The sequence below is a fragment of the Chroicocephalus ridibundus genome, chromosome 3 (assembly GCF_963924245.1).
Source record: "Chroicocephalus ridibundus chromosome 3, bChrRid1.1, whole genome shotgun sequence".
NCBI lineage: Eukaryota > Metazoa > Chordata > Aves > Charadriiformes > Laridae > Chroicocephalus > Chroicocephalus ridibundus.
The window spans coordinates 36,286,449-36,310,033 of record NC_086286.1 but is presented as its reverse complement, the minus strand read 5'-3'; the positions used below and the strand labels follow the sequence as shown (position 1 = coordinate 36,310,033).

The 23,585-nt window shown below is 58.9% G+C and overlaps 1 protein-coding gene across 10 annotated transcripts in view; it reads left to right on the top strand.

Moving 5' to 3' along the window:
• The window catches only part of SLC29A1 (solute carrier family 29 member 1 (Augustine blood group)), a 35,232-nt gene that overhangs the window by 5,555 nt on the left and 6,092 nt on the right, over positions 1–23,585 (top strand). For 4 of the 10 annotated variants that reach the window (XM_063328724.1, XM_063328718.1, XM_063328721.1 and 1 more), the window contains exons 2-4: positions 1,860–2,022; positions 22,690–22,772; positions 23,271–23,352. In XM_063328724.1, the coding sequence (XP_063184794.1) occupies positions 22,744–22,772; positions 23,271–23,352 (111 nt within the window). In that variant the 5' untranslated portion in view covers positions 1,860–2,022; positions 22,690–22,743. Of the gene's footprint in view, positions 1–1,859; positions 2,023–3,620; positions 4,590–6,932; positions 6,999–7,202; positions 7,298–16,268; positions 16,438–20,358; positions 20,976–21,770; positions 21,901–22,689; positions 22,773–23,270; positions 23,353–23,585 lie in introns of those variants that run through there. The other 6 variants (XM_063328726.1, XM_063328719.1, XM_063328725.1 and 3 more) reach the window with 6 other exon arrangements.

Below are 23,585 nucleotides of genomic sequence, written 5' to 3'. Positions count from 1 at the left end.
CATTCAGCCGCAGCTCCACTGCCGATTCGCCCAAGGGGGAAAGCATGACGGGGTGGGCTTAGTCTCCAAACAGGATTTAGTCAGGCATGCCAGACGTTTGTACAGAGCTGAATTCCTCCACGCCAGCCAGCGACTGTTGGGCCAGGCACAGACGGGGGCCAGCGTGGCCGTGGGAGCTCCTGGGGCTGTGTCTAGAGCCCTCATCTCCGCACGTGGCCACGTGCCATGGTCCCCATGGTGCTGGTGGCTGCAGAGACCGTCTGGGGAGCGGGCAGGGTGGGCAGCCTGTGGCTGCAGCTGCACGCCCCAAGAGTCGGAGCACGGCTCTGCCCGCTGCCACCAGGGCAACCCAGGAAGGCTGATGGGGAGCCATGGCTTCAGGCTGTCCCTCAGGGCTGGGATTCAGCCATCCTCCAGAAAGCTTTCTTCTGCCTTTTAGATGCTGCTTGGAGATCCAGGGAGCCGCTGGGCACCTGGCTTCACCAGAGCGTAGATGGGCTTTGCGGGGGGCGGAGGGGGGGGGGAGCAGGACCACACAGCAGCTGCCACCCCCTTTCCTCCTGCCAGGTTCCCTGGTTCCCAGCTGCCTGCAGCTCCCCCGTGGCGTTTTACGAGGGTGGCTGGGTTCCAGCCGCCTCCTTCCTCAATGGCTCTGCTCCGTCGTCGCAGGAGGCTGGTGCTGCCAGCCAAGGAGAGGGATGTGCCCCTGGCACTGCTTCAATGGGCCGGATGACCTTGACTATAGTGTGGCTCCCTCCGCCCACGCCAGCTCCATCCTCCGCCAAGGACACCCGGGGTGAGACCACGACAGGATGACAGGGTGCTCTGAGTGGCCCGTGCCCCGGGGCTGCCATTTCTGAATGCTGCAGGGTGTTCCCTTCCCACTGCCGTGCCAGGGGTTAACTCCGGCTCCTCCGGTGAGGATGGGAGCCCACACTGTGTGTCTTGAGTTTAACAAGGTCTCAGTTCAGCCCCTGGCATATGAAAACTGCTTGCACCGGGGTTAACATTTCACCCTTGGCCAGTGGCTGTGCAGCTGTCACTGAATAACTAGCCACCCAGCAACTCCACGACTAATTGGTGTCATTAGGCAGTAAATGCTTGTACAAGAGAGCAAATGGGCAGTGGGTGCTGAGGAGAGGGCAGCAGCGGTGCGGCTGGTGCAGAGAGGGAGGGGAGATGTGCAGGGTGCAGAGAGGGAGGGGAGATGTGCAGGATGCAGGGAGGGAGGCAGAGGGGTGGGGATGGAGGAGGGAGGGATTGCTGCAGGAAGGATGGCCCAGGAGACGGAGGGGATGGGAGACCCTCAGCAGTGGCTTGGGCAGGTGGGTTTGCGTCTCCACCAGCCTGCCAGCTGGGAAGTGGCCCCGATCCCAAAGATGCTGCTGTCCCATGGGGGCATCAAGCCCTCTCCTCCAGCTGTCTGAGAGGGGCTGGAGCTTGGCTGGACCCCACCACCCCCTGGGAAACCAGTGGGCGCCCCAGGCCCCTTGCTGCGCTGTGCCCGCTTGGCGGACAATGGGGTTTGTTTCTGCTTGCCCAGCTGGAAAACACCCATGGCCCTGCCACTGGCTGGAGGCACTCAGGGACAAGGACCTTCCCTGCTGTGTCCCCAGGCTGTTTTTTCACCAGGGGGCATGAGCTTTGGGAGCAGCAGTGTCACCCCGTTGCCTCTCGGTGTTACCAGCCAGGGGGATGCCGAGCACAGGGAGGCCACTCAGCAGCAAGTGCCTCCCTCTTCCCTGCCTCTCCTTGCAGGATTTCGGACAGGGCTGCTGCTTTTCTGGCAGTGAGGTCCTGCTGCCCTCAGCCCACTAGTGAAGAAGTCACAGGGAAGCTGCCTGACTTTATCCCGGCAGGTCGGCTCGCACGAGGAAGCAGAGGGACGGCGGGGCGCTGGAGATCTGCGTGGCTCCCTGCGAGCGGTGACGTTCCCGGCTGGATCTGCGTGCCACGGGCAGAGGTCAGGAGGGGATCGCAGACCTGCTCCCTACCTCGTCCCAGCCGGGCTCAGGCCATCAGGTGAGCACCACCTCCACCCCACCACCTCCTTCCCCAAAACTCAGGGCACCAAGGTCCCGGGGTGGGGGGGTCACCATTGGGAGCCCAGCAAGCAAAGACCAGGGAACTCTCACCCCCAAAAAGGGTTTGCCAACAGCTCTGGAGCCAGGACCCCAGCCAGCCACGGCCAGCAAGGGAACAGCAGAACTAAAACGGTCCCTGAGCCATTAGCTGATCTCAGCGAGAGGCTGAGATGCTTTGTTGATTATCAAAGCATCCAGGATTGTTGCAGTCTCGTTATAACTGAATTCCCAGGAGCCTGTAGTGATTTTTTTTTCCCCCCATTGGCTAATAGGTTAATAACCTGCTGGCACTTGACAGAGGTCCGGCATCTCCTGTGTTTCCCTTCATGTGACTGATTAAAATGCCCCTTCTCTCCCTTTCCCAGCCCGGCTGTGCTCCGCTGCCTTGTCACACGTGCAGAGAATTGGATACGGCTGCTAATCTGCTTGCCCCCCCCCCCCCCCCCCCAGCCCCATTCCTGCCTGCCTGCTTGGCCCTTTAAGCGCGCTGGCTCTCTGTTTCTCTGCTCCGTGGCACCAAGGGCTCTGGGACGGGGTGGGCAGCACCCGATGGAGGGAAACGCTGTTGCTGTGCGTCGTGCGTGCAAAGGGGAGGGTGGTTTTGCGAGGGAAAGGGGAGCCGGATGGCGTGCAGCCCTCCCTGACCTCAGCCCTGCTGCAGGCTGACGGCCTCACCGTGCCTCAGTTTCCCCTGCCCCTAGCACAGGCACGTCAGAGGGAAAGGGGAATCTCCTTGTAGAGGAGAGCTGACGGGTTAATTAATGTATAGTTGCAAAGCACTTGCAAATATCTCGAGGAAACCATTTGATGTGGGTGCCAAGTGTAAAGGATTGCGGAGACACCAAGTGCCTGTAAATGCTGCCTGGCTCCTCAGGCCCTAAAACTCAAATATTGCCCAAGAGGCACGGAAAATATTCCTTCAGCTCATATGATGCATTACCCGCAGCTTGGAATAAATCTCCCTTTTTGTTCTTGCTTTCCAAACCAGCTGTTTGTTTGCTTTCCCCTTTTGGATTTTGTCATTGTAGTTGAAGCAGGGAATTGCTACAAGAGGGGGAGAAAAAAAAAAAAAAAAAAAGGGCTTTTGTGAAAGGTTTGGCAGTCAGCGTCTGTGAAGGGAGAGCGCTTTGCCTGTTTGTTCTGCCTGTTACGCGCTAGTTTTGAGCAGAGAGTACAAATTTGGGCTCCAGGTGACGGTGCAAATTTGAGGTTTCAGAAAGAAAACTCGAAGGGCTGGGCAGCATGAGCCCCACCGGCACGTCCTGGGAAGCGTGTCCGTGCGACTCCCAGCCTCATGCAAGGCTCTGCTGGCTGCCTTCTGCTGGGAAAGCAGGGCTCTGCCTTCTCCCTTTGCTCTGGGGAGCGCAGCAGTCTGCCAACAGCGGCAGCGTATTTTGGCACCAGGCTGCGGCTTCGGGGATGGAGAGGGTGGAAGAGCAACAAGCCCCTGGGCCCCGCTGGAGGCTACTTTTTCTCCTTGCCTAAATCACACAGGGGAGAAACACCTAGTTCTACGTGTCGTACTCTGTCATACAGCGTTGGGCCCAGTACCAGTGCTGGGCAAAGCACCAGCTGTTTCCAGTTTGGAGCGGAAACCGTTTCCGTAGCTGTTTGCTTCTTCTGGGAGGCTTGTTATTGTACTCGCAAAGGCGAAGACGAGAACACGAGACTCACTTGGGAGCAGAAGGCTCTGCAAAGGCAACGCGCCCCGTCAAGATGAAGCAAGGCAGCTTGGCCATTCAGCAAGGGCTCGTGCTTGCGGGGCAGTAAGTGAGGTGTCACCGGCTGCGTGATTTGTCACCTTCCCTCACGGAGGAGGTGTCATTCCCCTGAGACCACACGCCAGCATTGGCATCATGCAGCCCAAGGACCGTGCATCGCTCCTGAGGGCGGACGTGGCCCTCAGGGGGCTGAAGTGCCTCTCCTGAGACAAGCCCCACGAGTGAAATTTCTTCTGTCTTGCACCAGCCAGAGCTGAATTTTAATGGACTCTCTCTCCCAGCCTTAGCCTTCCTCACTCCACGGTGTCTTCCTTGCTCCGGGTGTCTTCCTTGCTCCGCGTCTCCTCCTTGCCTGAAGGAAGGCACCATTAGAGCCCACCCTGCAAGTGGGTGGTGGGTGGTCATGCAGGTCTGTGTGCAGAGAAGCAGCCAGAGGCCCGCGCTGTGCTTATGAGCTGGAAGCTGCCTTTCTCCTCGCCTCCCCCTCGGGTATTCCTGCTGGCCTCCCGTCTGCCTGCGGTCACCGGTGGCTGCGACGTCTGTTCAGCGCTAATGGATTTCAAGCCCCGTGTCTCCATCGAGAGACGGCTCTACTGAGAGATGTTGATCCCAGTGCTCGGGAGCGGCTGTGCAGGCAGGACCAGAGCCGTGAATTAGAGAACATTTTAAACCGTACTTTGGTGGTGGTAAGTGCTACGCACCCCGCTGCTGAAAGCCTGGGGTGAGGCAGTGGCTACATCCACCCTGTCCTGAAGCGGAGACTTCCCAGAATATCCACTCAAAGGTAAATTTTGTGGCATTTCTCCTCCCAGCAGGGTCTGAGGCTCTTAAAGATGCTGAGAGCCTTGTCCTGGCGTCTGGAAGCACAGTGGTGGTTTGTCTGGGCACCGCCGGTCTGGACCGTGTGCTGGGGAGTCCCTGGGGGATCGGTTCCCACAGCTTTTAGTCTGTGCTAAAGTTGGAGCTTATGTAGAAAAATAAAATTGTAGCGATGCTCAAATTTTAGCTCATGCTGCTGAGCAGCAAGTGTGGACATCTCGCGGGGAAACAAAGGACCTGAGGTGCCGTGGCATCGATGTCCTGGGGGACGGCCACGGAGGCTCTTAGGGCTCCACAGGTGACAGTGTGGCGCGTCTCAAAGCTAGAGAGGAGATGATATGAGACATCTCAAAGCAGGCGACCTTGCCCTTCTATTCTGCTTTTTTGAGGAGAGGAGAGGAGAGGAGAGGAGAGGAGAGGAGAGGAGAGGAGAGGAGAGGAGAGGAGAGGAGAGGAGAGGAGAGGAGAGGAGAGGAGAGGAGAGGAGAGGAGAGGAGAGGAGAGGAGAGGAGAGGAGAGGAGAGGAGATTTTGCCTTTGTTGTAGCTCACCCAGAAGAAGGCTTTCCAGATGGGAAAGGCTTAGGGATAGTGGACTGAAGAAAGGCAGGCATGGGGCTTGGATCTGTCATTGCCAAGGAGACGCAGCAGAAGCTTAATTGGAGATGGGAGCTTTTAAATTTAATTTGATCCGATATGAATCTTACATTTAAGACAAGAGCCTCCTGTCTTACTATCTGACGACGTTGTCTGCTGCTCACTTTGTGTTCTCAGTGCACCCTCCTAGCTGACCCCAGAAACTCGTAACAGCAACAAGTACCTACCCACCAGCACAGAGGGAGCGATCCAGCGGCAGAGGCTGAGACCGAGCAGGACAGTGAAGGAGTAGCTTCCTGAGGGTGACACCCCATTGTGCCTCAGAAAGCACTGGTAGCTGGCTCACCTCTGTCCCCATTGCCTTTTTCCCTGGCTTTGAGGACTTTTTGCTTACGTGTTGATGTTTTGCAGGTCTGGCTTAAAATACAAGCTTGGTGTTCGGCGTCTGCAGGGAGATGTGTGTTACAGAGCAGCTTTCTGAGAGATATGGGAATCTTCCAGGGCATTCGGGGGTGTTTTAACTTCCAATTTTAATTTCTAAGCCAAACCAATCGCTGACGAGAATTTTCCGAGGCTGTTTATTAACGGAGTAAACGCTTTCGCAGTCGAAGCTGCTTCAGGGACTTCCTGGTGCTGCTGCCTGCGGCCACATGGCGTAGGTGAACGGGGGGAGCGAGGAGGGCCCTGTGCTGCCGGCAGAAGCACCTCAAAACACTGAGCTATATTAAAAAGGTTTCTGCAGACCGTTTAACCGCCTGGATCTGAGGTTGAATTCAGGTGCACTCACTCCCTTTTGCTGCAGGACAAAGTACCCCCCCGGAATCCTGCTGCACCTTGGCACTGTTAAGCAAAACAACAGGCTTTTATCACGCTGGAGTAGATATCTTTTCCAGAGAGATAGGAACCTGGAGGCAAGCAGTCTGAAAATAAAAACAGCTTAGAGTCCACGCCTGCCCTTTGGATACTGGCTACACACGATATTTATATCCTCTGGATACAGGGGGAATTGCTAAATTTCAGAGAGGTCTGCACATCCACCTTCCTGGGTAGCACCACCATGAATGTACAGGGCAAAAAGCTGTCCTCAGTTCCCTCCGTAAACAGATATATATATATATGTGTGTATATATATATGTATATGTAAACACAAGTATATATTTTGCTTACGTGTTGATGTTTTGCAGGTCTGGCTTAAAATACAAGCTTGGTGTTTGGATTCTGCAGGGAGATGTGCGTTACAGAGCATCTTGCTGAGAGATATGGGAATCTTCCAGGGCATTCCGGGGTGTTTTAACTTCCGATTTTAATTTCTAAGCCAAACCGATCGCTGCCTGCCGAGAATTTTCTGAGGCACCCGTCAAGTGGTGACCGCCAGCAGAAAGGGGTTTTGTCCAGATTAGGAAGTGGCACTGGGGACAAGCGATGGACCTAGCAAAACGATCCCAGATCCCAGCTCGTGCTCCATGTAGAGCCATAATATAATGTATAACTCCCTTTAGAGCTACTTACTAATATATGGGTATTAATAGGGACTCGGAGCTGAGTGCAGCCCGGGAACATAAAGGGGGGGGTACTTTGCTCGCCTTCCACCAAGGCTGTGCTTTGCTAAAAACCCCGGGCTCGGGAGGGCCAGGGGTTTCCCCGCCGGCTGCGCGGCTTGGGGATGCGGGGCGGGGGGGTGGGCGGAAAGTGGGGGGAGCCAGGGGCGGGCAAACCCAGAGGAGGGAAGGGCCGGCACCAGTCAGCGGCGCGGCGCGGCGTGGAAAGCGAGCGGCGCAGGTGGGTTCGCCCTTGCGGTGGGTAGCGGAGCATCTTCCCCGTTCTCTTCCTCCCCACCCGGGAAAAAGAAAAAAAAGGGGGGGTGCTTCCCCGTGGGGGTTTCCTTCCCCGCCCCCCCCCCCCCCCCCCCCCCCCCGGCAACCCACGGGAACCGCGTGGCGCTGAAGGCGGCAAAAAAACGAGGAGGAGCTTGCGGAGCGGGGAGGGAGGAGGTGGCTTCCCATCCGCATCGGGGACAGAAAGCGCCGGAGCCGGCAAGGAGCCCGGGGGGGGGACAGCGGTGGGCGACCGTATTTAAGGTATTGGCTCAAAGTCGTTGGGCTTGAAACACCCCCCACCCACCTCCCCCCCCCCCCCGGCTCCCTCCGAGGCTCCTAGCAGCGTTTCAAAGCTGCCGGGTGCGTGGGTTCCCCACGCACCCGGCAGCTTTGAAACGCTGCTAGGAGCCTCGGAGGGAGCCGGGGGGGGATGCAAGCTCAGGATCTGGCCCCGCAGCGTGGGGGGGAGGCGGCGTGTGGGTCGCGGCTGGGATGCCTGTGTGGGGTGATGCGTAGAGTGCCGCTTTTTTGGGTGGGGGTGTGCGTATGTGTGTGGGGGGGTGGGTGGTTTCTTCCTCGCTGCCTCTCAGGGCCACTCCAAATCCCCTTTCGTAGTTATTGCCGGGGGAAGAGCACGTGGTTTTGGGGGGGGGGGGATGCGAAAGCAGAGCAGCCAGCCTGGGGTTTTTTGGGGGATGCGAAGCGGGCTGATGCTCTCTCTGATGCCTGGGATGCAGGACTTCACCGAGGGGTTTGTGCAGCGGTCCTCCGTCTGGAGGGATGTGCATCTCTACCCATCACTGGGGGGGGTGTGTGTGTGTGTGTGCATGACAGGGGTTGCTGGGTGTCACAGCCGGGTGCACGTTGTGGGGAAGGGGCTGGAAGGCACATGGGCTGGGCGCCATGTGCCGCTGTGCAAGCAGCGGGGCAGAGCCCCCTTGGCTGGCAGCAAAGCTGCTGGGCCGGGGTTGCTCCAGGTCCTGCTCAAGAAAATGCTCCGAGCTGGCTGTGGGATGCAGTGGAAGATTTCAGTAAGCGTTTCTTTCCATTCCTGAGCAAACCAGCTGCGTTAAGGGAGAGCCTGGTCCAGGTAGGAGTGCCGAGAGCTCCTGTGGAGCCCTTTTGTGCTGTCGTCCCCACCCCTGTAGTTAATTCTGAGCCTCTAGTTAAATCTGAGCTTCACACCCCTGCTAGGTGCTAATACTGCCAGACCAACACAGTCTCTGCCTATACTCACCAGCGCTCCCATCTGCCTCTCGGGAACGGGCTGTGGAGCTGCGGGCTGTGTGGGAAGGCAGTAGCAGCCAAGCCCTGGGGCTGTGGGATCGCAGACAAGTGAGCCTGTATCCTTGAGCCCAGTAGATTCCCCAGGGCTAGGGGCTGCAGGAGGAATTTGTGCAGCTGTTGGCCACAGCTGGATGCGCTTCCCGGCTGCTCCGAAGCAGGAAGCAGCCCAATGGCCCCTCAGTTGCCTGTTGCGAGCCGACACAATTGAGGGACTTCTATGAATACCGACACGGGAAATCCCACTCCCCTCCTGCACCGCATCCCGGCTTGGCGGCATCGTTTCCGCTCACCAGCCCCTGTGAGCTGCTGGACAGCCTCGGGCTCCCTCGGGCTTGCCTTCACTACAAAGCTCTCTCCGGACGTGACTAGGCAGGGATGCTTTTCTCTCAGATTCACTGGTTGTCTGAGCGTGGATCGTTGATACAGTGCCAGTGCAGTGCCGACGCCGCATGTGTGCCCTCTGGAGCACTCCTGCTCCCACCGTTGCCTTTTCCTTCTGGAAAAGACAGGTAGGCTTGCTCTTGGCTCACTGAGTAGGTCTTCACAGAGCAGGGACACTTTCCATATGGCACCGAGGGCTGTAACATAGGCCCCAGAAGACGGTTTGCAGAGTGGCTGTTCCCCGCCAGCTAGCACAAATGAGAGGCGAGGGCCTACGCTGTACCAGGTACTTGGAGTGAAGAGGATGAAGAAGTTCGCTCCAGCCTGAACCAGCAAATGTAGCGCCAGCACACAGGGCAACGTGGCACCTCCATCCTGCAGTTGTCCCTATTCTCCCTTCCTCCCTAAGCTGCGTAGTTAACTGCTGGCATCATTTCCCCATCATGGCATCCCTGCTCTCATTATCTTGGGCTGGGAGGTATTAATGAGCCTCTTCCTCTTTGAAGATGAACCATGGGCCTTGTTCTTGACCTGGCCTGACCTGTGTCCCTCCTTGTTGTGGTCTGGGGGGAAGCCAGGGCACAGAAGACAAGGCACCCATTCACGTACTCCCGTGTTACACCTTCCTCGTTCTGCCTGGCTCCATTCCCAGCTCCCCTGTCAGAGTCAGGGCTGGGGACTGGCCCGTCGGACCAGAGGGAGTCCAGGAGCGCCTGCCTGCCTTGTCCAGATGGGAAGATGCTGGCCATCGGCTTTGGGAAGCCAGCAGGCAACCTCCAGTGCTTTCTCTGGGACACACGTAGATCTTAGTTGTTTTCGTCCAGCATAATATCCTGGTCCTTGACAAGTGTTAAGGAAGCTGCAACACCCGCTCTTATCAGCAGAATGCTGTTTGCTTGCGGTCCTCGCCAGCTCAGTACCAACCCCACAGTGCCAACTCCGCTCGCTTCCCTGTGCCTTCCTGAGTCTCCCAGCACCCAGCTCTGCCCTGGGGCTGCAGGACCACGAGCTCTCGGGGTCGCGTCTCCATGCTAACTTGTACTCAGCTGCCAGCAAGCTCAGGTGCACTGTGCAGAGTGAGCTACAGGCGTTTGCAGATGGGCAGGAGTCAGGGTTTTAACAGCCACACAGCTATTAGGGTTTGATTAAGCAGTGCGATAAAGACCAAGTGCTTTCTAGGTTAAGAGCATGCAAGATCGGGATGCGGAATGGGGAAAGAAGCATGCGGAGCAGGGGGTAGACCCTGGGTGGGTTTGGTTATATCAGGATGTATGGCCCAGAGGGACCCCACTGCCCCCAGCTGAGATTGCAGTGCAGCACTGCGCCCCATCTCCTGCTCCAGACCCCCCAGACCTGGTAGGGGGATTGGTTTTACATGGGCTCAGGGGTCCCCGTGTGGGAGAGGAGCCGTGGTGCTGCGTCAGGAACGTGTACGAGGGTTGTTGCTCCCATGGGACAAGGGAAGCTGTTGCGTAGGGATAGCACTAGCACTTTGTAACTTCATTGCTGATGCTGGTGGTGTGAAGAACATCATTGGTGTGACATTTTGGTCCTGCTCCAGCTTGCAGCAGGCTTTTGCCTGGTCTCACCGATCCCCGAGAAAGGGGAGGCTCAAAGCACTGGATATATGGGGCTGTCATGCACCATCCGTGACACAAATCGGTGAGCCTGGCATTCCGGGTGCAGTGCTGTCTTTCAGCCTCTTAGTTAAGCCATGAGTGAGCACAGTCAGGCTTCATCTCCAGGAGACTGGCTTTTTTTGAGGCCAAAGGGGAGCAGAGACCTCTTACCTGCCTCCCGGCTCACGCAGAAGAAGGCAGCAGGAAATCAGGCAGATTTCCGCAGGGCCTTCTTGCTTTCTTCCCACCACATCACTGCCAGTGGGATTTGCTTTAGTTCATGTCCTTTAGGACTTGTCTGATGGGAAAGCACCTCACTGTGAAATTTCCAGCTGGAAATTCATGGAGCGAGCAGAAGGGAGGAGGCAGGCAGGGGCTGGAGGTGGAGAAGAGCAAGGCTGGGAGGGATGCAGCTGGGTCGGGAGCAGTGGCAGAAGCAGAGGGTCATACAGCCAGCCTCCTGCCCAGTGAACAGCCCGCTCCGGCCACATACCGAGGCTGAGCGATGGCAGCAGGACTGGGTCATCAGCCTCGCTGTACCGAGGACAAGCCATCAACCTGAATGCGTACCAGCACCGCCAGACAGCCACTGAAATGTCCCCAGCCTCCTGCAAGGGTGCTGGGTAGAGGGGCGTCCTGCCCGGGACACCCCGCTTGTCTTCTCCTGCTGCTGCCCATGCTGTGGCTTCGCGTGTGGTCCTCACCTCTGCCTGCCTCAGCACATCTAGCACAGCCACCCACTGATGCCACAGAGGGACAGGGAGATGATTTACATCTGCAACCGAGGGCCGGCTCGCCCGGAGGAGCTCAAAGACGGTGAGGGCTTTGGGGTAGGCAGCCCTGTTTGAGTTTTGCTACAGGTTTGCTCGTGGGAAACCCTCATGAGAGGAGCTCCCTCCTTTTAGGCTTGGGGATTGCTCCTGGAGAACAGCTCGGGGAGGTGGGAGGGATGGGTGGCACAGCTCCCTTCTTGGTCCTGGCCAGGGGCTCAGGGTTGAAGGAGCTGCTTGCCCTGTCTTCGACAGGCCTTGTCTTTTCCTGGCCTCAGGACCAAGTTGGAGGCAATTCCATTTTTTTGCCTGGGATATCCTCCCTTGGTGCTGTGGATGAGCTCCACAACGGTATTTGCCCTGGAAGGGACCTCTGTCCCCTCGGGGAGCCTGCTGCTGCGGGGTACGTGTGGGGAGCGCAGTGCTTTCAGCCCATCAGGGTTTGTAGGTGTTGGGCTGCGGCTGAGGCCGGCAGCGTTGGGTAGGTCTCCATGCTGTCCTGACGAGAGCGGGAGCATTATCCATTAACCACAGGAGAAGGCAGACCAACGGCAACACAGCCAAGCTATTAAGAAGCCATCCACCCTCCCCTGCAGCTTCTCCTTCCCATTCTCACACCCTCTCCTCGTGGCAATACAAGGCTGGTGTAACCGTGTGGTGAACCACATCAGGGAATTGATCTGCCGGCATGTTCCCGGATGGGGCTGTTACCCTGGAGGCAGCGGGAGTGGGGTGCCGGGGAGATGGGGGGCAGGAGCCATGCCTCGCAGGGTGTCAAGGGAGCTGCCACAGGGCCCTGCGCTCGCCCTGCCTGGGCTCTGCGTCTGGGCTGGCTCCGAAAGAGGAGCCTTCGACCAGAAACTAAACCCAACAGCAGTAAATAGCCCCAGCTGCCGGTAAACAAATACGAATCATCCGCCACCAGCTGTCCCTCCCTTCCTTCCCTGCGGTTGCAAGGGGGACGAGGTGTGCCAGACAGGGATTGCTTCAGCAGGGGTCAGCAGGGCTCCCTATCGCCTGCATCGCTGTGGGACTGCATCGGCACCCCAGCGTGTTCAGGCACCCTGGCAAGCTCTGGCAGGACGCCTTGCTGGGTGGCCAGTCCGCTCTGACGCAGGCTACGGTACCCTTGGGTCTCCCAGCTGGGAGTCTCAGAGCTGCCCTTGTCTCCTCTGCTCCCCAAATTAATGTGGAGGAGGCTGGGATGCCAGCAGAGCCTGCAAACCAATGCCAGCCTCTCCCAAAGCAACAATTTGGCAGGAGCAGAGCGCTTGGGGGCTCCCATGCAGGGGTCTCCACGCTTGCCTGAGGCATCCCGAAGGATGCTTACGGTCCCAGGCAGCTCGGGACCTCATGGCTGTGGCACACCAGGTGGTGGCTGGTTGCAACGGATGTGGCAGCGTCTGCCGTATGGGATTTGGAAGGGATGTGACTTGCCCTTTTCCTACTTGTGGCCGGGCTTATTATTGCTGGTTGTGCAGGAGAGTCTGTTTTGGCTGGGCTTGGGCAGACGCGGGGGTGAGCTCCCCACCTCCTGTTGGCTCTCCCTGCCTGATCCTACTCACACAGAGGTTTTCCTGTTTGCCGTGGGCTAGCCAAGGCCAGTGCCAAGAGCGGGAGGTTTGGGCTCTGACTTATTCCCTCCGAAGGAGGTGTCCGCCTCAAGCCTTGCTCTGGCTCCACATGTGAGACCTTAGTCCTGCCAGGCCGTTTGGGGAAGAGCCGAGTTGTTCAGGGAGGAGGGAAGAGGGTTCCAGAGGTGGCGTTTCCGCCCTGGGTGTTTTCTCCAAGTCCTTTGCTTGCTCCATGCCGCCGATGGCATGCTGCCACCTTGGCTTTCTGATTCCTCGGTCCTCAGACTGTGTGCTGCCCATGTGGCTCTTCTGGAGCCTCCGCAGAGTGAGGACGTGGCAAGCCCGGCTCTCAGCAGGCAGCATCTTCCTTCTCCTCAGCCTAATTTGAAGTCAGCTGGGAAATGTGCAGGCGTGTGTGGCTCCTGGAGTGCCCCCGACGCAGGTCCAGCTAGGGCATCCATCCCTTCTCCCTCCTTTTGTTTCTGGGGATTGTGGAGCGCCCCTTGGCTGGGACAAAAGGGGTGAGGGGGTGACAGATGTGCCCCATCTCCTGGAACAGACCCATCATATCCCTGTCCATTGTGAGATGGCTGCGTTTAGCAGCTGAAGCCGGTTCGGGGTTTGCAAGACGCTGCGGCTGTCCGAGCAGCGAGCGGGACCTTGGCAGGACGGGTGGCTGGCAGAGGGACCGTGCAGGACCACGGCAGACGCCAAAACCTGTTTCCCTGCTCGCCATCCCCTTTCCCAGTAGGGCTGCGGACATTTCATGCCGAAAGCAGCAGTCAGCCAGGGCCCCTGTTCCTGACCTGGCCTACAAGCAAAAGGCCGCTTTGGTCTGCGGGAACCCAAAATAGCCCTTGTATTTCTGTCCCGGATGCCAGGCACAGCTGACATGCGGAGGACGGAGCCAACCTCAACCTGCCACAGGCCTGGTGGTGGTTGGCCCCTGCGTGTCCATCCCTGCTTTGGCCCGGGGGGAGGCTGCTGGTAAGCAGGGAGGAATTACCCCGCCAAATTTGGGGAGCTGGGGAGATGGTGCCGCCAGGGGAAGATTGTGTTGTTCTGGCTCTGGCTCCACTCCTTCACCCTCCCCGACTAAAGTGGAAGCAGCTGTGCAGCCTGGACCAACATCTGAAAAATTGCTGGGAAGGGACAAAATGAGCTCTGCCCCTGTGCCAGCCCCCGGGGCAGGGCTGGCAGCCTGCTGTGTCCCCTCCGCCGAGTCCTCTGGGTGCAGGGGCAAGGCTGGCTCCATCCAGCCCCGGGGGTGCTCTCCCACCTGCTCGGGGGGCTCGGGAGCAGCATGGCCCAGGGGCATGTGGTTCAGCAGCTGGGGGTCCTGCCTGCTGCCAGCACTGCACGTTTCCGTCCGGCACGTGCTCCTTATGGGAAGGAGCCACAGCTGGGAGGACAAGGCCTCTCCCCTAGGAGGAGAACGCGCCCTGGGGTGTGGAAGGTGGCTGGGCGGCAGTGGGCAGAGGGCTGCTGTGGGCAGGCTGGCTTCTCCTGCCCTTCCTCTCCTGGGCACCTCTGCGGCTGGACTGGCCCGCACAGGGTTTTGTTACAGAAGCAATTGTGCTTTGGGGGTCGAGCGAGCAAGTCCTGGGCTCTTCTGGGGGAGAGGAGCCCTCATAAAGTGCACAGTGCCATTTGGGGTGGGAGAGTGTGTTTGGGGTTGAGCTGAGCCCTCCAAGCCTCCTCCGCCAGGGGCTCCATGCATAATGGGGACCTCGTGCATAGCTTGCGGAAGGATTTAGAGAGGTTTTTGAACTTTCCAATGATTTCATAGCCCCCCATGCCTTGCCCCTCACTGCAGGGCTGTTCTGAGAACCTCCTGGCTGCAGCGTAAGCCATCCCCATCCTTCTCTCCCAGCCCCTCGCTGCAGGTTACTCCTTGCTCAGCTCCCTTGTGTTGTTCCTGGCCTTACTCCTTCCTGGGTCTGCCAGCTCTAAGCTCAGTTCTAGGGCCAGGAACATGAAGCAATGAAGGAGGAATCCTCTCCCCTCTCCATCCCAGCACCCTGGTGGCCACCAATGGCAGGTGGCCTTCTGCTGTCCTGCTCTTCCCCCCATTATTGCTCCCTGAGTGGTGACCTTGGGGTAGCCACGTGTTGCTAGTAGGTATGGCAGGCTATGGAGAAACTCATCTTGCCCCTCTCCTTCATTCCTTGTCTGTGGGACTCTCTCCCAGTCTGGCCTGCCTTGGTTTCTTCCCATGCATTCATTGAGTCCTTATCTTCAGACTCATCAGCCACAGCCTGTTTTGGTCTCCTCTTGTTTTGCTGTGTTCTTCCTCTTTACGGAGCTCACCTTCATTCCTTTCAGCTGCAGACATGAGGGGGAAATGGGGACATGGTCCAGTAGGTTCAGCCCATCCCTCCAACGTGCTGTTGCTGGTGCCCAAGGTGTGGCTGGCCCAGATATCATCTGTACATCTGTACAGATGGGGATTCCTCTTGAGCAAGCCCGAGCGTGACTGGGGGGGAAGCTGCTAAAGCAGAAGAGATGCATCTGGCAGCCATGCCCTAGGGGTTCTTACCTGAGCACTGCCCCAGCCCAGCAGGTAGCACCCCTCTTCCCACTCAGCTGGGTGGAGATGAGGAGTGTCACCTGCCTGCAGGAGAGCCAGGCTGTGGGCAGGCAGGAGCCAGCACTGTGCCTTGTGCTGTGGCATGGTTGGGATTGCCTCTGTCATCAGTGTATGGCTGTCCTGGTATCTGGTGGCCTGTGCCACCAGTGCACCAAGTGCCAGGCTCATCCGTGCGAGGAAGACCTGCTCCTGACTCAGGGCTGCCTCTGGCCACTGCTGATTTTTACATTAATGGTGTCCGGTTGCTCTCCCCAGGGGTCCTGTAGGATTTTCTCCATTGGGAAGCGGAAATGTGGCTTCCTCCCATTGTGCCTCTTCCCGCCGCGGTACCCCGGCTGACGCCAGGGGAGCACCCCTTCCCGCAGCACCCGCCTCCCCGCAGTCCCAGGCAGAGCCAGGCAGAACCTCCACCGGCCACGCCGGCACCCCTGAGGGGGCTTGGACCAGACCTGCAGACGTGGGCTGCCAGGGGGCTGCTGGCTGCAGAGGATGCCAGGTGAGGATGAAGATCTGGGGCAAGGTATCTCGAAGCCATGGCTGGGTGGTGTGAGCTTGGTGTGAGCCTCTGTGCCTGCCCATAGTGGGTCATTTCACTTTCCCACCCTCCGCCCCCACCCCAGGCAGCCCCAGGCACCATCCAGGTCCTGCAGGTGGTTTCTGCCTGTTTTTGGAGGTTTCTGCAGCTGCGTTGAGTGGAGCCTTGAGCAAATCCCTCTCTCCGCCCTTGGGAGAAAGGATCTTTATTTTTCTAAATTTCCAACAAATGTAAGCCAAATCTAGCCCTGGAAAAACATGCTTCCTTCCGCCTCCTGCCGAGAAGCAGGTTAGGGTTGTGCCTTGAAGGGGATGGTCTTTTCCCTTGGGGACAGCGGCCTGAGCGGGTGCCATCAGGGAAACCAGCTCCTCGGAAGAGCCCCTATGAATCCTGTCTCTCCAAACAGGCTCCCAAGAGCAGCTTATCTCTCCTCCTCTGACGCCTCCTCAGAAATGACGTACCCCCCTTAAATCCTGCCCCCCCCGGGGCACTGTATCGCTTCCTGCACCTCCAAACCACTAGCCTTGGAGCAGGTGACTGCTCCGATATCTGCGCGGCTTTTCCTGCCTCTCCCAAGGCTGTGCCGTCCCCGCAGTCCTGTGGCCTGAAGTGACCAGGAGCGAGGATCTGGGACCAACCAAGCTGGTAAGCTTCTTCCTGTGACATTAAAATGTCCCCCCATCACAGGCAATGACCCGGCTGGGTGGTGCAGCATTTGGTGGCACCCATCTCTGCTCTGGGGTCTTGCCTGGGTGCCTGGAGAGGTTTTCTCTGGCCAGGGACCAAGCGTGCCCAGGCTTGGGCGCTTGCCGTGTGCTGAGGAGAGAGGTGTGTGCATTCATCGTGGGTCTGCCATCGCTAGGGCCCCCTTGTTGGCATTCGGCCAGCCATACGTCACGGCTGGGAACCCACTCAGCAGCCCCAGTGGGGACTGGGTGATGGGTGGAAGAGTCCCAGCCGCATTGCCTAGGGGAGTTGTATGGCTGGCTCTGCCCCATCACTGCCTGCTCCCTTCTCCGTGGTGGGAAGCCCTTCAGGGACAGCGCTGGAGTCCCACCGGGCCCTGGGGAATCTGCTGCCCAGCTGGGTTGCTTTACCTGCCGGGGCTGAGGGCCCCTGAGGAGCCTCTCGGGGCTCCGTGAACTCTCCAGATAAGGGACTTTGCAGTTGGCTGGTGTGTGCAGTTCAAAACACACCGCGGGGCTGAACGCTCCCCCCGCGCCACCCGGCAGCCGAGATAACAGCCGGCGATGGGTGGTGGGAGTGGGGACAGCCTCCATAGCTCCTGCTAAGGAGTTTGCGTGGTGGCTGCGAGTGCCACAAGCCTGAAGGCAGAGAGGGTCTAGAGCTGCCTCTCCTTTTGCCCATGGAGGGAGCAAGGTGAAGCAGGTCAGAAATGTTGCCCAGGGACCCTGCTGCACAGACTGCCTTGCAGGTTTTTTCCACCAGCCCAGGCCATTGGGGTGCAGAGGGGTTCGTCCACACACAGCGAGGCAAGGAGGGGGGCAGAATTGCCCCCATCCCGCTCTCTCGCCCAGCTCCCTCCTCAGGACGCAGGAATGAGCAGACGGGGGGAGCACATGGTGCAGCAAAGCCTGTTTGCAGAGAGGTAGGGCACGGAAAGAAGAACAAGAATAATAGGAAGTGCTATCAGCTCTCTGATGGGAACTGCTTGCAAAGCACATCAGGAGTAGGAAGCCTGCTGCAGTCCGTTGGGGGGACGGGGGATCGGAGGAAAGAGGCCATAGCAGAAAAGCCAGGTGAAGATTTTGCCTCTCTGTCCACTCCAGAAGAACCTGAGCAGTTTCTTCCACCATCTTCTGTGAGGCTCCCCAGGGCATCTGCAGAGGAAAGGTTAGAAAGCAAAGCTAGGCAGCAGCAAGTCGCTAGGGCAAGGCGATGTTCACCAGAAGAAAAGGGAGGGTGAACCGTCTGGCTGTCACATGTGGCCTCTAGTCATTCATTCACAACTGCCCCGGCCCCCGGGGACTGGGAGGGGGGAGAGACGTGACGTTGGTTTCTAAGAAGGGCTGTAGAGAACTTCAGGGAAAAGCTGACCGGTGAATCTGGTGCGCCGCCCAGGCGCCTGCACAGGGACAGGGTCCGTGGGCAGCGGGGGAGGCTCCTGCCGAGGGGCCCCTGAGCTGGGGCAGCGTTTCAGAGGGACGCTGGGCTTGGGACACCTGCGCCTCCTTTCCAAAAAAACATTCAACTGGGGCTTTCAGCCCAGTTTTTAAGGGAACTGGCTGGTCAAGAGGGAAGGTCCTTGCGTGGCTCCATAATTGGTACAAAAACAGGAAGGAGGGTGTAGGAGTCAGCGGTCAGTTTTTGTGGTGGAAAGAGATCGCTGTGTTGGGTCCCATGTTTTTTCAACATGTTTGTGAGCAACCTGGAATAGGGAATGAGCAATGAGATGACAGGGCTTGCTGAGGCGATTGGATTACTCAGGTTTATAGGGACAAGTGCCAGCTAGGAAGAGTACAGAAGACCATTACAACACCGGGTGTTAGGCAGATGAAATTCAGTTTACATAAAAATCGAGGGATAGATGGTGGGCAGGGAAGCCCCAGATCTGCAAACAAGATTACATGCTGAGCTGGCCACTCGCAGCAAGGCCTGGGGCTATTTCGGTTATTTCGTGCATGTAAAAGTCATCCAATCATCTTTGTGAGTGACAAAGCAGAAACAAAGCAGGAAAGCCTTTTGCAGCTCTTCAAATTGGTGTCTCATCACCTCGCGGTCCCTCTGTGCCCCCAGCCCCAGCATTTCTGGAAGGGTCAAGGGGAGCCAGGGAAGGCTGGGAGGAAAGCAATAAGGAAGACCGAAGGCGTGGAGCTGTGCCTGCATGACTAAGTGAGCTAGAATTTCTCTGTTTGGAAAACGTGCTGTAGGGTGGATACGATCCAGGCCTGTAAAGCCGTGGCTGGCGTGGAGAAGCCACTCCGATGTTCATCCACCCTTTGATGGCGAGGGAGCCCTGGCCGAGGCCTTGCACGCGGGGAGAGATGCTGCCCTCGCGCAGAGGCTCCCAAGTTAGAGGGGGAAGCAGGGATTTCACAGAAGTGAAACCTGCTGTGGGCTACAAAACATATGAACAGCGTATCCCTCCCAGCTCGGGGGCTGGGGGAGCAGTCAGGGAGTTAGCCTGTGCCTGTGCCGCTCTTACCCTTTCTTGGCATCTGCTTTTGCCCTCTGATGGAGACAAGCTTTTGAGCCAGAGCAGCCTCTAATTTGACCCAGGGTACCTGCCCTTAATTTGGGAGGGCTTATGTTCGTCACAGCGCTGTGGTGATGGTACACAATCACGCACACTCATATGTCTTGTGAAATACAAGCACGTGTCCCCACAGCTGATAGCTGAAGGTGGAAGCAGGCAGGACGCTGCCCGGCAGGCTGGTTCCCTGGACCCCGGCACAAGGTAGGAGGACCCGTGAATGACATGGATAGAGTTCAGACACGCACATGAAATCTCATGAAACAAGACGGTCTCGGAGCATTTCCCATCCTCCAGCTGGGTCACAGCCACCAGGGCTTCACGTGACTTGCACACCTGTGCTGGGCTCGTTCCCTGTCTGTAGGTAAACCTTGATGGGCCCCTCGATCAGCCCTTCCTGCTGGGAGGGCTCTGGTGTCACCCAGGGGGGTGAGCGGATGTAGGGGATGGGGTGAAGCCTGGGGAGACATCTGGCCCATCCCCATCTTGGCCGTGCTCGGAGGAAGTGCTGACCTTATCCCTGCAAAGCGATCCCCTACACGTGGCGGCAGGAGGACACGGGGTGCTCGCCATCAGGCCTGACGGCAACCCCTTGTCTAGGGACTGCAAGGACGGTGCTATGCTTGGTGTGGCAGAAAGGACTTTTCTTTAAAGAGCTGGTGTTTCTGCGTGTAAACCCATAGCATCCCTGCCCAGCAGCGTGGTATTGCTCTTGAGTGGAAAGCCAAGCGTGCGCTGTGCTCGCCTTTGGTGAAGGCAGCAGAAGCAGGAGAAAAGGTGATGTGTGGGAAGGAAGGGGTAGGGAAATCTCCAAAGCCCGGTGACAAATGGCTGCCTGCAGGCATGGCTGTCCTGCGGTGCACGTTTTTCTGCAGAAGTTAGGAGGTTTTGGTGATGGCTGGCCCTGCTGTGGGCTCCTGGCCGGAGCTTGGCTGGCAGTGGGACTGTGTGTGCCCCAATACCGCAGGTGTCACTTAACTTCTGTCAAGGCCTTTGTGCGGTGTGAATGGGCAATTAAAATTGTGTCACCTCTTGTTTGTACCTGCTCAGAGGCACTAGCCTGTGGTTTAAGACCACTCCTTGTTATCTTGCTCCTTCCGCTTACACATTGCTTCCGAAGGGATGAGACGGACCGCCCTACGCCCAGGAACAAAATGGATGTCCTTACGCCAAGGTTCCGCATCGCTCCTCCTCTCCCCTGTCCCCCAGGCTGTGCGACCACAGAGCTGGTGGCTGGGGTAAACATCAGGAGACTCCTCTGGGAGGTGAAGGGTGGCCTCTGTCCCCCTGTCTGCTCTCACCGGGACCCGGAGCAGGGTTGCCACCTGCTGCTGGTGTTGGTTCATGTGACCTTTCCTGTTGGTTGTAGGGTTGTTTGTAAGAGACGGCGGCTGGACGCATTTCCCGATGTAATGAGTGCTGACCCGTGCGCCCCTTGGCAGGCACCGGCTCTTTGTAGAAAAAATTAGGAGGCACTTTGCGAAGCGAGACAGAAAACAAACAGAGCAGGCAGGAGGCTGCGGCTGGGCAGCCGGGCAGCGCCTGCCGAGGAGGACGGGTTCCTGGCGCAGGGATGCGGGTGCTCTCTGGACAGAAGCAGGAGGCAGCTGGGAAAACAGCGTGGCGGAGCAGCACCTAGTGCCCTGCCCCGGCAACCCCTGATTCCCGATCACCCCTGCCGCCCCTGCCTCCTGCCACCTCCTCCACGACACCCTTCCCTTCCTCCCTTCCCGGGGCACTGCGGATGGGCGCCTGGGCAGCGGGACCCGGGCCCTGTGCCAGCTCTGGTATCCGACACCTCTCCTCCTCCTCCTCCGCGGATGCCACTAGACCCACATGGCCCCAGCCCCCGTGACCTGAGCCGGGGCCTGACGCTCACCCCCAGGAGCAGGGGGGTGCGGAAGCCGGGGGACAGGCCACCTTCAAATACAGCGAACAACAGGGCTTTCCCTGGCTCTGTCCTCCCCAGGTATGACTGTGGGATCGTTCCCTGCCCCTGTTTCTTGGGACAGTGATGTGACCTGGTGGAGGGCTGGGAGAGGGAGCGGGGGCTTGGCTTGGCAAGGGGGCGCTGGGGTTATCCTGCCTGTTTGGGGGTGAGATCTGTTTGCTTGGGGACAAGCAGTGTCCCCGGCAGGGTTTCTGTGGGTGAGGGGGTGGCAGTCGTGCTTGCAGATCCCCCTGCTAATTCCGAGTCAGGGCTCGGGGCGTCTGCTGCTCACAGAGGGGCTGGCAGGCTGCCGGGAGGGGATTTTGGGATCTTTTCTCTGGAAGCCCGGGTGGCTCGCAAGGGCAAAGCAGGAGCTGTCATGCCCTGAGCTGTCTGCGTGGGAAGGCTGGGGAGCTGCGCTGCAGACGGCTCCCACAGCATCAACATGGTGGCACCTGCCGGGTTGGTGGGGCTCTGGGTCCCACGCAGACGTACCTGTCAGCCTGCTCTGCCTTTTCCAAGCAGCCAAAACCCCTCTCCGCATCCCGCCGGCTATGTCTGGGCTCCATCGTAGCTGTAGGCTCCCCGACCTGCGGGACCGCGCCGGGGGTGAGCGGGAGGCGAGCGGTGCCCGGAAAAAAAACCCAGGCAGGGCACCTGCGACAAGGGACGGGGCTCCGCCGCCTTTAAGGCACAGCCGGGGCTGGCAGGGACTACAGATCCCAGCATGCTGCTCCCAGCCTTGCCTCCTTCCTCCCTCCCACGCCCGACCTGCCCGGCTGCGGGCGGGGATGCTGTAAAGCCGGCGGCGGTGCGCTCGGCTCGGGTCGGGGCGGGGGAGGGGGGGGGGTGGCATGCCCCGGGGGGGCCGGGGGCTCAGCGCCGGGAGCCCCGCTGCTGATGGAGCCCTGGGAGAGGTGCCGGAGCATCCCATGCTGCGACGCCCGGACTGGAAAAGGACAAGGCAGGCCTGGGGCTTTTGCGGGGCGGCTAATCCCCTTCTGTCCCCGGAGAAGTGTCGCGGGGGGGGGACGACGACACACACGCCGGGGAGGGAATGTCCCTTCTCAGGGGTCCTGGGGCTGCGTCGCTGGGGTTGTCTTCGGGGAGAGCAACGCCAGGGCACACGGGCAGGTGGTGATGGGGGAAAAGAAGCGGTGGGCAGCCGGGAGGGGACAGCAGTGCCAGGGACGTCCTTGGCTTTCCAAGGTGACCCAGGACAGGGCTGCCAGAGCCCCAGAGAAGCGGGAATCAGAAACGGGGAGGTTTTTTTTTTTTTGTAGTTCTGGCCGGAGAAGCTGCTGAATTATATGTGGTTTTTGTGCCGCCGTGCCCCGTGCGTTGGAGGGAGGTGGGGAGGGCGGGGGGGGGCGGACGCAGCCCGCTGCGGATATGCTTCGCTCACAGCCCCAGGATTGGGGACACAGGGAGCTGCAGGCTCACAAATCCCTTAAGAGCCTGCTGTGGAGCAGCCGGGCAGCCGGTGCCCAGCAGCCTGGGCGTCTCAGGAAAGCGATTTCCCTTTCGGAGGGAAGGCGTGCTGTCCCTCAGCCGGTCCAATAAGGCCGTGTGTCACAGCCCCTCGGCTAAAGGACTCCGAGCCGCAGGTTTCCAAAGCTGCTGCACTGTGCTCTCACCATTTGCTGTCTCTCTTTGGCTCTTAGCCGGCGGCACGGCCGGGGGGATAAAACCAGCACTGTCCCTGCCTGGCCTGCGTCCCTCACTCCCCCATAAAATCCTGTTTGTTTTTCAGACGGAGAGCAGCCACGAGACTTGTTGTGACCTGCGCTGACACTTGCTGCATAAGATGACAGCAAGAGACGGGCCCCAAGATAGGTAATGCCGGGCTGCAGGGTGGGTGTGGGGGCACATCCAGGATACCAGGAGATACTGGGACCCAGCATCAGGGGGACCCCCTCGCCGGCATGCTCACTGGGCTGCTGAGCTCTCGCTTCCCCAAGATGATCTCTCTCGTCAGCTTTTCCATAGCAAACAGGCTGTAAACAGTCCCCAGTGCCGGGACATGCCTGGGGAGCCTGACTCCCTCCCACTTCTGGCAGTGGCCACTGTGCATCTGGGTGCCACATGCCGAGGAGCAGCCAGCTTCCCCCCACCTTCATACCCTACCAGGGAGGACCTCCCATGGATCCTCTGTGGCACCACGTCTCCTCCGGCAGCCCAGGATAGCAAGGGCTGTGGGGCAGGGACACGGCAATAAATTTCATCCACCATCCTCCTGGTGCCTCCAGCTGCAGGGTCGGGGACAGTCAGAAGTGATGCCTGTCCTCTGCCCTGACCATTTTCCCGCTCCAAACCGCTCTGTCCCCTCCACAGGTACAAGGCTGTCTGGCTGATCTTCTTCATCCTTGGCCTGGGAACGCTGCTGCCATGGAATTTCTTCATGACTGCCAGGGAGGTGAGGGCTTCCCTCCTGCTGCTGCCCATGACACTAATCGTTCCCTGTCGTCTCCAGGGACCGTGCTGTAGGTGTGGCAGCACTGCATAGTGTAGAGCTCCCACATTTGCATGCAGGAGACAGAAGCGTGGGTCACCTGGGTGGAACAACTGACACTGAGGTGTCAGGAGGAGCCCTGGGCTGCGAGTGGTGTTGGAGGGGGGACAAGGGTGGCCTGAGTGTGCTGGGGGGAG